Raw genomic sequence first — 16264 nt, 5'->3', positions numbered from 1 at the left:
CACATGTACTATATACATATGTATTTATATATAATTATTTACTATTTCGCTTTGATTTGTATAACATTTTACTAAATATTTTCTCGTATTTCTTGTTCTTTTGCAGATAACAATCATCGAACGCCAAGTATTCGACTTTCTCGGATATATGTGGGCGCCCATTTTGGTCAATTTCTTTCACATAATTTTCATTATATTGGGATTTTATGGAGCATATCACTTTAGAATAAAATACATAATAACCGTAAGTAAAAATTTTTGAAAGTGAAAATTTGTTTTTGTTAACGTGTTCAGTTTTTTATCTGCTCGGTTAAATAAAATAAAAAAAATTTTATTAAATACCAGTGTGGGTGTGTGGGACCTGATACCTACTGAAAAAAAGTCATAAAACCATAAATTTTATAAAAATCATGCAAAAAAACATCCATTGATATCGCGTCTTATTATAATATATTTTATATGCGTGTTCTTTTGTAACTCTCTTGCTATATATTCCGTCGTAAAGGCTGCATTTGTATAATTTTATTTTTCCTTAACTAAATATTCTTTTTACGAAGCTAAAGATATAATTTAGTAGAATATTTAAGTTTTTAAAGATAACCTCTCCACTTCTAGAGGCTTAAAGTTCGTTTTGCTGCCTAAAGCTTTTGATGTCGCGGCTCATTTGGATCAAAATTGTATGTAGTGTTGTTAAAAAAGCAATATTTGTTCGATGTTCATTAATTTCTCATGGAAATCATATCACATTTTTATTTTAAATCTCAAAAACGATACTTATTATATTAATTAACATTATCTTAAGGGCTTCGTTTTCAAATTTTGAGCTTTTTTACGACGTATTGCAGAATCATAATACATGATCCGTGAAACTATACAAAATATATATAAATTTTCAGCGTGAGTCGTTTTAACCGTGTTCGTCTGTAGCATATGCCTATACGAGAACTACAAGTATTCCTCTATTTTTTGAGACATCGATCTGGCATTCACTTTGCCTCAAGAAATTACTGATTTGTTGGAACATTCCATATACATATATGGGATATAACAGCCATATGAATTGATCGACTAAACTCAAATCCTTGTACTGAAAACTTTTTTAGTTTGACAAGATTGCTCCACCAAATGTGATATGAATAATTGTCCAAGACAGCGCTATAATCCTTGAAGATATTATTCTGATAATTTTTATTTAGTGCTAATAACGCCGTTGTTTATTGTATATTAAAAACTGACATTGTCGTTCTGTAAAAAAATTGAAAGAAATTTTATACAAAATTTTCGTGTCTTAAGGTTTGATTTAGTGACCGACGTTCCGACCATCCGTACTGACCGTCCATATTAAACGAAATTTAGCAAAAGTTAGGCTTGCCATTGCTCAAATTTTATACATGGTTTTGAACACATCTAACATTTCGGTTGTAATTCGCAACCCAGTATTGTAAGAGAGTAATCAGCTGACTCGTTTCTATGCGAAAGAATCCAATTTTCTTAGAAATCCACGTACACGGATGGTATAAGCGGTGGTGACTGTTCATGTACATTGCGCTCTCATGAGATACTTCGTCAGCTGATTAGGTCTACGGTTTTGCATCGGTCACTAACTGTAGCATAAGATAGCTAACTCGTAAGCCAACATGCTTTCGACCAAGCCTTTTATGGGTTGTATTTCTAGTTTCTGTCTATATTAGAAATATACAAAATAAATCAATTTTTTCAAACCTCAAAGGTAGACGAAACCTTAGTAATAAAGTTCAGCATTTAGAACACTCCTTGCAAACATTGTTTTAACTGTAGATTCTTTTGTTGTGAATTTTTTTGATTTCTCCAAATTCTTCAGATCACTTTTGGTTTTTTGATCATTTGGAGCTGTTTTTTTCTTATAGTATTTTATGTATTTATTTATTAAATTAAAAATAATACTACAATTATTATCTTACAGAGTAAGAAGCACTAGCTGACAGGGCTTATAGTATATATTTTGCAATCGATCGTGGAAAATTAGCAAAAACATGTTAGGATCGGTTAGGACTGTATTGAGAGTGGTCATAAAACTGCTAATGGTCTGTAGACATCTACGCGTTGTTAAGATTTCAATATCGTCCGCATATGCCATTATCTTAGTGGCCTTGTCGTCCAAGTTGATTAGCAGGGGGCCTATTCTGTAGCTCGATTCGAAAAAAAATTTACTCGAATTCGGATTTTGTACATTCTGTAACTCGATTTTCGGATTTTCAAGCCAATTTTCGGATAAAATATTCGATAGCTTTTGAGTTGTAGAAAACAAAAACGAAAATTGTACGTATTTATTCTGGCACAAGATGATACAACTTTCGCATAATTATAAATTAGATCCGAACTTCGAATAAAATACATTTTCGAATCGAGTTACAGAATAGGGTCCCAGTTTATTCACCACTAATGTCCAAAGAAGCCGAGATAGCGCTCCACCTTGCGAGGAGGACTTCTAGATTTTAGCCCAATTCCGTTTTGCTGTTATGTTAGTAGGATCAACACCTATTGACTGGATACTATTCAGAATAGATTCCGTAGAGACGTTGTTGAACGCTCCAGAAATGTCCAGGAATGCTTCAAGAGCATATTCCATATATTCAAGAGCCCTTTAGTAATTAAATATAAATGTGTGAAGTCCAGTCTTTTCTGATCTGCCTTTCGTAAATGCGTGCTGCGCCTTGAACAAGCTTCTGGGGGCGTTGATGTTAAGCTTCGGTATGAAAACTACCCTGGCCTCTCTCTATGAGTGCGGCACATGCCTTTAGTCACGGCACGGATAGACAAAGCGCATTCTGTAACATTGCTGGAATGATTCCGTACGTACTGGGAGATTTGTATGGGTTGAATGAGCGGATTGCGCATTCTAACTTACTCTCCGCAAAGAAGTGTTCGGGGAATTAGCAAAAGTAACAAAAAATTACTCAAATTTCTATATTATTTCTCAAACATTTTCATATAATAACTTCATTGATCTTAAATGCAAAAAAATCAAAGTTAATATGGCTTAGTTTTATATATAAAATGTGAAAATAATAATTTATTCTCAATTTGTTTACTTAGCATTTAATTTTAGTGATTTTCATTTAAGTACATACCTTTAAATAATATAGGTCAGTGTATTTTCGTTACATGCCACCACCAATCGATTAACTTTGTGCTTAATAACAGTGATTTTCTCACTCATTTGTAAGACTTAATTTCAGTGCTCATGCAAATGCCTTATAATGTAAATATAATGTAAATATTTGTACAGAAGTATATGCATATTTTTGTATATAATTATATTTGTCATATACAACAACACATACCTATCAATTTGGCCCAAAATAGTCGATTTTCGTAACACAAATGCAACTCATTTATTATTGACGTCACATTCTATTTTTTTTTTGTTCTTTGGTTGTTGTTGCCACATTTATGCAGTAGGTGTATTATAAGCCCTATTCACGCACTTGGTACAATCGTCGTAGCCCATCACCGAACACTTCACTATACCTTTATTCGTTCCTAGTAGTACTTTGGTTAGTGCGGCGCACGTTTCCGCTTAATAGCCGGCAGCTGCTTTGATTTCCAATAACCAAAAATATGAACAAACAGAAAAATGCAAAAAAAAAAAAAAAAAAAAAAAAAAATACAAAAATAAAAATATCTAGTATTGTAAACATATTTATTTCTTTATTATTAGCCCACACAAAAGCTGTTTTTGACTTGTGCTCAATTTGATTGTTTCGACTTTTTGTATCCAAATCAATATTTGGTACCAGAAAATGGATTTTTATTTATAGAAGTCATAAATTATGCATATGACTTACTAGTAGTAACTTGTGCTTTAATTGTTTTGCTGCTAGTATTCGTAGAGATATAAAAATTAGTGTTAGAGAGGTTGTCAAATTTAAAAATAAAACTATTTCTATTCTCCAACCGGTCAAAGTTGGCCACTTCTGGGCGACTGCTTCCCTCAAACGGTTCAATTAGTGACAGTATAGTTCCAAAAAGTTTAACTGTATCAGTGTACCTCATAGTAGATGATTCACTGTCAATCCAACTAAACATACAGCAAAATCTTCCTGAGAGTTAGTGTGTTAGTGTGCTGGCTTGGCCAACGTTAGGGCTGGCTCACTGCGATTGGCCACGACAATTTTCACTTTCATTTTTATGAGTAACCCACTTTTTATCACCAGTAATCATTCGTTTCAAAAATGGATCGATTTTTGGCGATTCCGCAGCGATTCGCATGAGGATAGTAGCTCCCTGAGGTATTTTGTGTTAACTCATGTGACACTCAGTCACCGAACTTCTTATTATATGCAGTCTTATTTGAATAATCCCAAACATGCCGAACACTAACACAGTGTTTATTCGACGAACTTCATTATTTTATCGAAAATTTTGACATAGTACATTCTATATTCAATATTCACATGTAATATTTATATTCTTATCATGAGAATTATCTAACATTTTTTTTCTTCTCATATAAATATTAATGTAAACACATACAACCGGCGTAAAGATAACAGAGATAAAATAGTGAACTTCCGTCATCAAATGGTGATAACGAGCTGACAATAAATAACAATTCCCCACTTGTGGTTATCTCTGCTACAAATATATGTACATCTAAAAACCTATATTTGTATATGTATAATCGGCATTAAAAAGCGAGTATTTTCATACATATTTATATAAACTCTGGATAAAATTTATATACATACGTATGTAATTGTGTATATAATATTATAATATCCTTCCATATGAGTTTGTGAGTGTACAAATAATAAAAAATTATATCAAAAAATGAGAAGTGTGTAATATAACTATATAATAAATGAACAAAGCAATCTACTGCACGTGCTTATCAATGTTTATATCTTAATATATACATATATATATATATATAAATATCTTAGTAAATAAAATATCCCCACAAACACACCGCTTCAAATACGCATGTTTGTATATTTCTGTTCCAGACTGTAGATATGAAATAAACAGCTAGAAAGCGCCCGCAACAAATAATCGCTGCATAAATAGCAGAAAGCGATGAGGAAAGTTTATATGAACTCGCTTTGAACCCGCAGCCGTGATAAGTTTTGCTTTTGCGGCATGGCTTGGCCAAGGCTTTTGATTTTATAAATGCATTTTTCTTATTTACATATGCAAATGCGTGCATTCGCCTCGTTTGATAAGCGTGCCTTTTATCTAAGTTTGAGCGAGTTAAGTGTAAGAAAGATGTGTTTATGCCATACATACTTACGTATATATGCACAACTTAACAAACATATATAAGTCTTTTTATACCCTGAAAGAGGTATATTATATCTACATATACATTGTGACAAAAGTACCAGGAAATTATAAATTTATTTCCCCGCCTTCAAAGTAATATCCTACAGACGTAATACACTTATGCCAACGATTTTTTCAATCCTCGAAATACTTTTCATAAGGACCTTTTGGGATGACCTTCAGCCCCTTTAGCGAATTCTATCTCTTCGATCGACTGAAAACGCGTTCCATGGAGCGGCAATTTTAGTTTGGGGAGCAAAAAGAATTACACAGGGCCAAATCTGGTGAATACGGTGGTTGATCGATGGTAGTTATTGTGTTTTTGGCTTTAAATTCGAACACAATCGTGTAAAATCCATGAATTGTTCCTCCCCAATTCTGGCTGTTTTCAACGGTGGCCGCTATACGTCCAAATAGAACTTCTTATTGACCGTCTGTGCGTCCGGAACAAATTCGTGATGCACCGAACCACGAATATCGAGAAAAACGATGAGCCTCATCTTGACTTGATAAGCGTTTTTGGCGTGTGTTTTTTGGTTTCGGCTACTACAATCATTGTAACATATGTAACATACCAAACTCCAACACGATGGTTTTCACTACTGTGCGCCTAAAAATGTACAAAGTCAGTATGATACCCCATTTATATAACATTTTTTATTGCCTTCTAGATTACAAAGCCTTATACAAAATTTTTTGAAGCTTTAGGTGTGAACAAATTTAGGTAGTCAGAATTTCTGACTATATATACTGGATATGAACCTGCCAAAATTTGCAATATATTGTCTATTGCAGTGAGCTTTCATAATATGTTGCCTACATTTCGGAGCGCGTAACAAAATAATATGACCTATAAAAAATTAATTAGAGTAACGGGTATAAATTTACTCAAATATGAAGTAAACTGTGTTCTTCCGTTTTAGAGTGCCTAATTCTAAAAAAATATCAACTAAATACGAGTTTTTTGCTACAAGTTAGTGGTGTATACCATACTTATTGGGGTTATTTATATAATTATATCTATGTATGGGGTAGCAGTACTGGAAAGACATACATAGTTTTGAAAATTAAAGCAGTTGTTAGTTTTTTATCTCTTTATTTGCATATTTCCTTAGGTATATACATATATAATTATACTGCATAAATACACATATTCTAGAACAAATTTGGTTATGAACCTTATTTACATACTGCTCATTAACCATCTGCTCATAATTACCACCAATGCCACGCGCAAGTTGCAACAAATGCCTGCGCTGTTGCGATACCAAATTCTAAATTTCAGTAAATTTATATTCAACAAGTACCCCGAAGTTTGTACTCAATTTTTTTAATCTTATCTAATCAATTATACGTGCTCGCTCGCTATATATGTATACTAAATGCATTTGTAAGTAATAATGCCTTTCAGCAAAAGTAAAAATTGTCAAAAAATACTTGTGACTGCAGTGTCGAATTCGACATACAAAACATATGCTACTAAGAAAATACAGAAATATTAAAGCTTATCACTTCTGATTGTCGCTGCGCTCAGGGGGTTTGCGCATACGCCGTGGCGTCGTCGATAGCAAATCAGCTTGTTATTGCATTGCTAAAGTTTATTAGGTGCTTAGAGATAAGAAGTCGCATACACGTTTTACTTTTGACGATTTATTTTTGGTGTTTGATATTTTTTGTTGTTTTCGGTACACACTTTTTTCCGGTTAAGTTGACACACTTTTAATGGGGTTCACCCAAAATAGTGTCAAACAAAAGTGAACAAAAATTCAAATTTTTTTGGAGATTATTATTTATTTAGGGGCGTATGTAATGTGTATGTTTATGAATATTATATACATACATATTTTTATATAAGAATGTACATATACTAATAAATATAATTATGTTTTGTTGTATTCTTTGCGTTTTTCAGTATTTAATATGGAGCTTCATTTGGATTGGTTGGAATGCTTTTCTCATCTGCTTTTACCTGAATGTAGGCATATTGGATCGGGTAAGTCAAAAATATATTTGGTAGTATACATAAATATGTAGAATAAAATTTCTACAAGGTAAATAATATTAAAATTAAAAAAAAAAGTATTGAAAAGGGGTAGTAAAAATATGCAAAAAATATTTCTTTAAAAAATAACTAACTATAAAAATTTTTTTGAAAAAAGAAAAATTTGTTAGAAATAAAATTTGTAAAACATTAAAAAAAAATATATGTATAGAAGTTTTCTGAGACATATTTATTATAGGAAATATGTATATTATACGATTTCGAAAGTTATATATTATAAAATATTGATTTTCAAAATATAGATACCAAAAAATTTAAAGAGAATATGTATGCTTATTTTTTAAAATAATTTATAAAAATCCCAAGTTTCTTCAAAAGTTTTTTCTATGAAAATTATGGTATAATTAAATTAAAAAAATTTGAAAATAATTTTAAAAAAATATAAAAGATATTTTCAATAAAAAATATTAATATTTTTGAAAATTTTAAACAAAATTTAATTAATAAGTATACTTAAGGGAATTAAAAAAAAATATTTTCCATAGAAATTTTCCACAAAAATTAAAAAAAAAAATTTGAAAAGAAATAAAAAAAAATAAAAAATATTTTCAATAAAAAAATTCATAAAAAATATAAAGAAAATATAAAGTTCTTTCTAATAGTGTTTTTAATTTTATTTTTGTGTATAAATTAGTCAAATATTTGAGTCTAAGATGATGACCCAAAAAAAAAAAAAAATCATAAAACATCAAAGTTTTTCCAATAGTTTATTTGGAGAAATGAAATATTTATGATGTAAAATAAAAAATATATTTTTATATCATTTTAATTAAATTATTTTATTAAATTATTCTGCAAAAATTTAGTTATAATATCATTTTGTATTAAAAAATATATTTTTTATTTTTTTTTTGTATTAAAAAAATATTTTTCATATAAAATTTGCTAACTTTGCTATATTTTCCAAAAAAACGTTGTTTATTAAAAAAAAATTCTTATTTGTTTTTATTTTATTTTTTTAATGTTATTTTTTATATTTTTAATTTTATATTTGCTATCTGCAAAGATTTTCAAACATTTTTCATTAAAATAATATATACGTTTTCTAACATTTTTTCTGTCTCGCATCATATTTTCCCCCAATTTTTTCTCCATCAACAGGACAGCGACCTGCTAAATTTGGGCACCGGTAGCGTCTCCTGGTTCGAGGTGAACGGTTATGGATGCAAGCCAACATATCCAGTCAATATCACCTCCGATGATCCATTTCGTCCAATACGTCCGGAACGTGTGGACGATTGTTTATTAGATTATACTATAGTCGAAATTGTACAGTCGGGTGTGCAATGCGCTTTAGCGGTGAGTAATGAACTAACAACATTGCTTTGCTTTTATGAATCTATGTAATATCTCTTAATATGTAATGATATTTTAATATTTTATAAATATTCTCTCTCAACTTTTTTCAGTTACTTGGTATTTTAGGCGCCATATTAATAAGTTACATATTCCTCGATGAAGATGACAGATGTAAGTTGAATATTTTTTAATTATTACACATTTTTTTATAAAAACAATTTAGTAGAAAATAATTTCAATTAATAGGTGTGAATTGGATTTGGTGCAGGTTTCGACTTTAAAAAAAAAAAAAAAATATATAAAAAATATTTTTTTATGTAAAAGTCTTGTGAAACTAACACAAAAGTATTAAAAAAGCAAGTTTAAAAAATAACATGGAATTATAAAAAAAATATTGAAAATATAACAAAGGTGATCAAAATGGCAAAAGTGCCAAAAGTAAGAAAAAACTGAAAAAATGAGATTAAAATTAATAAATATTGAGAAAAATACAAAAAAATAAAATATATAAAAAAAGAATAAATCAAAAAGTAAAAAATATCGCGTTTGTAATTTAAACATAAAAAAATATAAACTGCATTGAAATAAATATGATATAAATATAATGATTAATAATTGAATAAGAGTTATTATCTTTAAAAAAAAGGAAATTTATAAAATAATCAAAAATATATGAGTATATAAAATTACCCAGCTGGCAGTAAAATTGAACTAGTTAAAAAAATGTGAGAATGCAACCAAAAAAAAAACATAATTAATATTACTTCAGTAAAAGCATTATAATGTTTACAGTTTATAAAATCGGCGACAAAGCTTTTTTTAAATCGAAAAATATTTATCGATAAAAAATTCAAGGAATCGCTTAAAATCGATATCGTACGTGTTTTTTAATCGAAATTTTAATATATTTTGTTTTGAATAAATAATGAAAATATGAAAAAACGCAGTTTCTACTCATTCCGTTAGCGAAAAAAATTCTTTTAAATCAAAAGATATTTATCAATAAAAAGTTCAAGTAATCGATAAAAATCGGTTTCGATAAATTTGTTTTAATCGAAAGCCAACACTTGCTTATGTGATAAGATTTGATATTTTCGATGTTAATATATAAAATAACACAAATACAACAATATAAATATAATGTATCGATAACTTTTGAGGTTCCTTAACAGCTTTACCTGGCATCATATATATCAAAAAATTAGAAAATGAAATCTTATAATATCGGTTATGTTTTGAAACAGTAAGGAATAGTCTAATAAACTATAAAATAATTTTGTTTGAGAGGAAAAACCGCAGTTCATACTCTTTCCGTCAGTGAAAAAAGTTTTATTTGATTCGAAAAATATTAATCGATAAAAATATTAATTAAAATTGATTTCGATAAATGTGCTATAATCGAAAGTCAGCAATTGATTTTATGTTAAGACTTGATATATTTGATTTTAATATGAACAATAATGCAAAAACATTAACAAAAATATAATATATCGATAACTTTTGAAGTCTATCGTCCATTCAACTTGTGAATCTCCAGAAAAAAAATAATTTTTTATATGTAAGTATATCGAAAGTATCTAATATATATTCTCTGAGCAGCTCACGCTCTTAACATTTGTATAAAAGAATTTTTTATTAATAAATACCGTTATATAATAATATTTAAAGTTTACTATTCCACATCTTAAATTAACTCTTGCGGTAGGGTTTCCTCTTCGATAATCGTTTTTACGATTTTTCTTATATTCTCCCTCAAGAAATGAGCTTTTCATTTGCTTACTATTTTAGGCAAACCTTAATAAGAGCTACAACAAAAAATCACGTGTGCTTTAAGCCGCCTTACTACTATAATCCGTTTTTGGTCTCAATGGACTGCGATGCTACTATTATCACTTAAATGGACTCTAGAAAGCCATCAGTATTAAATTCAAAACTTGCCACTCGCTTTACTTGCAACTCAACTGCTCAGTTCCTTGAAAGCCAGCACTGTCTTTTTCGTGACATATGTCTGCTTTCGCTTTCAAAAGGCTGCCTTCTTTTGCTGCGAAAATCCCTCGCTCAATGCCACTGTCAAAACAAACATAATAACCCCGAAGTGATGTGCGCCCACCAGCAGCAGCATTATCGACATCAGTCACCTTCATATTGACATTAGTGTCAAACTAGAAACTTTTCACTTTCACAATGCGCCCCACTGCAACGCACCGCCAACGCATAGAAACTGCAGTTTTTTAAACTCATTTCGTTTTCCTTTTCATTGCCACCAACAGCGACGACGCAGCCGTGACGGCGTGCGACAAAAAAGCTGGTTAAATCCAACTCCCACACACATTTGTATGCATAAAGTCGGCTATCAGTTGCTGGCTTGACTGGCGCTTGTTTGTTGAGCCATTTTTCCTGCCACGCACACAAACACGCGTGCTCACATATATGTACATTTGCACGGCCTTTTCTTTGTGTGACAGTCGAGTCAAATGCTGCTTTACAAATCAATTCAAGTGCAGGCAGCTAACTATCTCCGCATAAAGGAAATTTACATTGCCATTCATTACGCCGTCACCGAGCTGCTTCTTCCATGTATGTGTGCTTCCTTTTTGTTTGTGTTGCGGCTGTTGTTCTTGTTGGTGATTTCCAAGTGAAACGGGCAGAAATGTGCTCATCAGCAGTCAGTTGCTGCCAGTCGCAGCCGTCGCACCCAACTCAAAATGTCAAGTATGAATGAAACATATACCCGCCTACACATATAATCATACATATGTACATACATCCTTATGTGTGGACTAGTTTGCCTGCTGCGCGCCTGCAGTTCACTTGTGTAGACACCACTCGGCGGCAGAAAGTCCTCCAAAGTGTGCGTCTCAGTGCTTATCCTCGCGCTTGGCGCATAGACTGCACATGCGAGTGGGGTATGCAGTTAAATGTGTTGGATATAGTTCAAGTGAGCGTGTTTATATTTACGAATGTTAGGGTGGTTCGTAAAATTTAGGAAAAAAGGTTTTTAGTTTAATTTTTTTAATCGTTGAAAAATATATTTTTTTTGAATGTTTATATTGCCGAATATTAGGCTGGTTCGTAAAATTTAGTACAAAAAAAGCTTTCAGTTCAAATTTTCGTAAACAAATATTTTTTTGATTGCTTATAAGGATATGAAACGCCTAAAGAATATAAAATTTAGAAAATTCTGATTGAATTATTTTAACTTTCTATATTTTAATAACATATTTCTTGTGTTGTCATAAAATACTACAACTAACTAAACCGAAAAATATACAGCTGAAAATTATAATTTTTTTTCATTGTCAGTTATTCTAATTTATAAATATTATAGATTTTTTGTGTCTTTGCGTAAATCGCATTCCAATATGACAGCTGGCATAGTTCCCACCGTTGTCTGGTGTATAGCAATTTCATGACGTACAGTGCGTATGAGCGACATGCAACATTGACGGCGATTAAAAGCCTTTGATGCTTGTTGTGTTGGCACAGTTTCAGCTTGCAAATGGTGATACTCACTACCCAATCATAGATACATACATATACAGTATTGCTCGAGGCAAAAGAAACATACATATTTTTTCGTTTGTTCATTCGGTTGAAATAATTTTTAAATAGGTGGCAGCTCTTTCAAAATATATGTCGCTCAGAAACATTTCTTAAACATGTTTTCGACGTCCGTATTTCAATATTACAATTATTTTTTTAATTTTTATTTATAAAAATTTAGAAAAAGTGGCAACTCTTTAAAAAATATGCCGCCCAGAAAAATTTCTTAAACATATTTTCTGACGTCCATTCTCCAATATTACAATTTTAATATAATTTTAATTTATAAAAAAAATTGGAAAAAGTGGCAACCTTCTCAAAAATTTTGATGATTCTTAAGCTATGCTACATTGATATCCACTATTAAAATACCGATTTTATTTTGTCAATTTTTTTCAATTAAGTTTCCAAATAGGTGGCAACTATATTCACAAAAGTAAAAATATTAAGTTTTTTCCCGACCATATTTCAATATTTTACTTATTTTTTTTATTTAATTTTATACAAAAACGCAAATCAGTGGCAACTCTTCTTAGAATATTTCTAGCCTAGAGATTTCTTAAATGGAATTATCACATTTATCTTATACCTTTAAATTCTAGTTTAATTCATACATTTTTTTATGATAATTATTTCTTACGATAACGAAATTAAAATTTTTGAACAAATGGCAGCCCTGCCAACAATTTTTTTCAACTAAAAACTTACTTAAATACATTTTTTTGAACAAACGGCAACAATATAAGTTTTGTTTTACAACTAAAAGCTTTCTTAAATATTAATGAAGCCGCTTGTTTTTTAATACCGCGCTTAAAAAAGTTTTGCAGGTGGCAACACTTTGAAAAATTATTTTTTAAACTCATATATTGGTGTCCATACTACAATATTTCACTTATATTATAAATATAATTGTATAGAAAATTGCGAAAAAGTGGCAACCCTTGTCAAAAATATCTCCACTAATCTCTTTAGTTTAATACTCTTATTAAACCATTCTCATACTCTATTAATAATTGTATTAAAATAAAATTCTTAAACAAGTGGCAACACTCCGATGGAATATTTTCAACCGCAAACTTACTTAAATATCCTTGAAGTCTATCGCTTTTAGCACCGTGCATACACATTTTTTTTCCTAAAAATTTAAAAAATGTATAATGTATGCTCTATTATTGCACGCCACTGTACTTTGTGTAACCCTGTGAGTATTAAGTGGCTGATTTCAGTTTTTACTGAACAAGTTAATAGGTGGTATAGTCAATGCATTAAATAGATAAACCTTTTAATTGCATACTTATCTGTTATCATTTATGTACCAGCTGATCAAAATTAACTCGGATTGACAAACGGAGCAACATTTTCTTGAATTTTAATATACATAAATCTTTATTTTCGCCTCCAAACTAAGTAGGTTTCTCAGCAAATACAAGCATATCAACACTTTAACACAACTTTCGATATACCTTACATACATATGTATGTATATATTTTAAGCCTTGGCTGGGAGCTCCCAGTGAATTTTAGTTTTAACGGTTTCGGCTCCTTTGTGGCGCACCATACGCTAGATTTTTCGGCAGTTTCGTCGTCATATCCATAAGCCCTTGTCCATACCAAAGTGGAAAAATATTTTATTCGGTTTGCGCAGCAGTATATATAAGCCAGTCTGCGTCAAATTTGATCACAGGAATCTTTCTTAGAAATATGATTTCCAAAAAAAGTTTCTTATTTATACTCAGCTTTAAAACCGTGATTAGTAAGAAATAGTTTTACTATAAAATTTTCTACCAGCCATCTAAACCCCGCCTTATTGAACAGTTACGCAGCAACTAACCGTATCAAAGCGTTTGAGCGCCTGTTACGGCCGATAGCAGTAACAGTACAGTAGCCAAATACGCACACAAGCTTTACGAACTGCGGAGCTTGTACAAGACTTTACCCGCTCAAACGAACACACACATACCCACTTATACACAAATCGACGACGATGAAACACATGTTTACAGAGCTTTTGCATATTCTTGTTTTGAACTGTCGGGTCTTAGCCTTTTGTAGGCAAACAAAAGCGCGGAAGTGAAATCGAAATTTTCCAACGAATGCATGCGAAGAAAAGTGAAAACGCTTGAAAGCAAATGACAAAGATTGCGGAGGGAAGAAAAAAGCACACTGCACGCAAGCTAAAAAAGCGTAAAAGTATGGACGAATAAAGCGGGGCAAGAAAAAAAGTGAAAAAAATGAAATATTTAAAACAGAAATAAAAGTAAAATCGCAAAAAATTCACAAATGCAAGAAAAAGGGTGCGCATGCAACCGTGCGGCCACTGCTTTCTATGCACAACTGTGTACCTTGACATGCATTCGAGCAATATGCCGTTACAAACACAAATGCATACATATACAAATATGCTTGAAAACACACATGTTCGTTTGTTCCTTTATGTGTTCTTGTACTTTTTTGGCATTTCACTGCCAATGGCTTCTTTACGACGCTTTCTCTTGCTCGATTCTTGCGTGCCGTGTCTTACTATGCAAATCACGAGTCACTCACACAGCCACACATATATCGTATGTGTACACACGCGTGGCAAAAAAGTGTGCAAACAGTGATATGAATTTCATAAGATTACCGACAGCAAGGCGCTCATAATCTTACAGCAAGCACACTTGCTTGTTTGCTGGCGGCCACGCGCCGTTGGCAGTGACAAATTACGTGTCCTTAAGCGAGATAAAAATAACTGCACATACATATGTACATAAATATGTGTGCAGCTTTGCAAAAATATATTTTTTTTATCAACTGAGCCATTAGTGGGAAGAAATTGGTATAAAAATAGACTTGAGTATGTAAGGACAGAGTAGAAAGAAAAGAATATCTTGAAGTTAAACGAAAAGTCACAGAAGAAGTGCACTCTTAGGATAATTCTGAGTATGTAGTAAGGACGATGTACATCTGTATATGACCCATCAATATCTCTTCAAAGTAAATGAGCCAGGTTTATGACCAAAGCGAAGAGTTATTTAAACAAGAAAAGGTAATAGGCTCCCCCGAAGCTATAATACCATTCACACGTGCATTTCTTGAAGCATAATAAGAAGAAAAGATTATAAAATAATTTTTAGGCCACCAGAAATATTTGAGCCATTTGGATCCTTCTTCAGGATGATTTATTACCACAGTTAGTAAGAATAAGAAACAATACCAACAGAGTCAAAAAAATAAAGAAAAACTCCAAAAAATATAAATACATATCGAATCGATACTAAAAGCTTCTTAATCAAGACACAATAAAAGAAGATTAGTTTGAAGATACGACTTTTTCAATGCTTTTGTGTTTTTTATTCGAATAAATCCTACGACATATATCACAAATATTCAAAATATAGTGTTTGGGTATACCTTTATTTTATTATAGTTCATTCAACATATCAAAATATGAAATTTACAGATGAGGTTGATTTTAACACGAGAACCATAAAAGACTTTATCGAGGCACAAAACTTGTAATTCTTAATTGCCTTCATAATTGTGCTTGATAAGATACTTTTACCAAACATAATCTATTTTATTTCTGAAACGGGATAACCGATAGATAACCGCTAATTTTGTGGTTAAACCTCGAACTATTATTAAGCCAGATCATAGTTTTCCAACGTTATGGAAACAAACACAAATTTTTACCCGGTCAAAGGCTGTCAAATCCATTCCCACGACAAGGATTGTAAACTCAGCACCTTTCCGTCACGAACATCTTCTGATGGATTCTGTTCTATAAGTGCTTCAGCTTTAGCGTATAATTTGTAGGTTCCTCCCTTTGTCGTTTGCTCCACAAATGTAAGAATAAGATTTTATGTTATGAGAGGTCGGGTATGATTTAAAATTATTCAAGATGTCAAGTTCGGTGCTTTGTTGGTACACGTGCCAATTCCAGTATGTCATTTTGAGATGCTGCTCCTAATCTGCCTATGTTGTTCTGGACAATTCGTTTTTAATGTGTTGTATGTATGGCCAATTATTCAAATTTATATTTAAAAAAAAAGTGGGTATATTATCAAATAATTC

General features: G+C 31.2%; 1 protein-coding gene across 20 annotated transcripts in view; it reads left to right on the top strand.

Annotated features, from left to right (window-relative positions):
• The window catches only part of LOC105229183 (sodium/potassium-transporting ATPase subunit beta-1-interacting protein), a 236659-nt gene that overhangs the window by 125409 nt on the left and 94986 nt on the right, over positions 1-16264 (top strand). For all 20 annotated transcript variants that reach the window (XR_007422397.1, XR_007422398.1, XR_007422396.1 and 17 more), the window contains 4 exons: positions 107-244; positions 7217-7297; positions 8468-8665; positions 8776-8836. Coding sequence is in view for 17 of the 20 variants with exons in the window: in XM_049453438.1 (XP_049309395.1) it covers positions 107-244; positions 7217-7297; positions 8468-8665; positions 8776-8836 (478 nt within the window). In the remaining 3 variants the exon portion in view is untranslated. The remainder of the gene's footprint in view (positions 1-106; positions 245-7216; positions 7298-8467; positions 8666-8775; positions 8837-16264) is intronic.

The sequence above is a fragment of the Bactrocera dorsalis genome, chromosome 3 (genome assembly GCF_023373825.1).
Source record: "Bactrocera dorsalis isolate Fly_Bdor chromosome 3, ASM2337382v1, whole genome shotgun sequence".
Classification (NCBI taxonomy): Eukaryota; Metazoa; Arthropoda; class Insecta; order Diptera; family Tephritidae; genus Bactrocera; species Bactrocera dorsalis.
The sequence above is the reverse complement of the archived record's forward strand: the minus strand, read 5'-3'. Positions and strand labels throughout refer to the sequence as shown.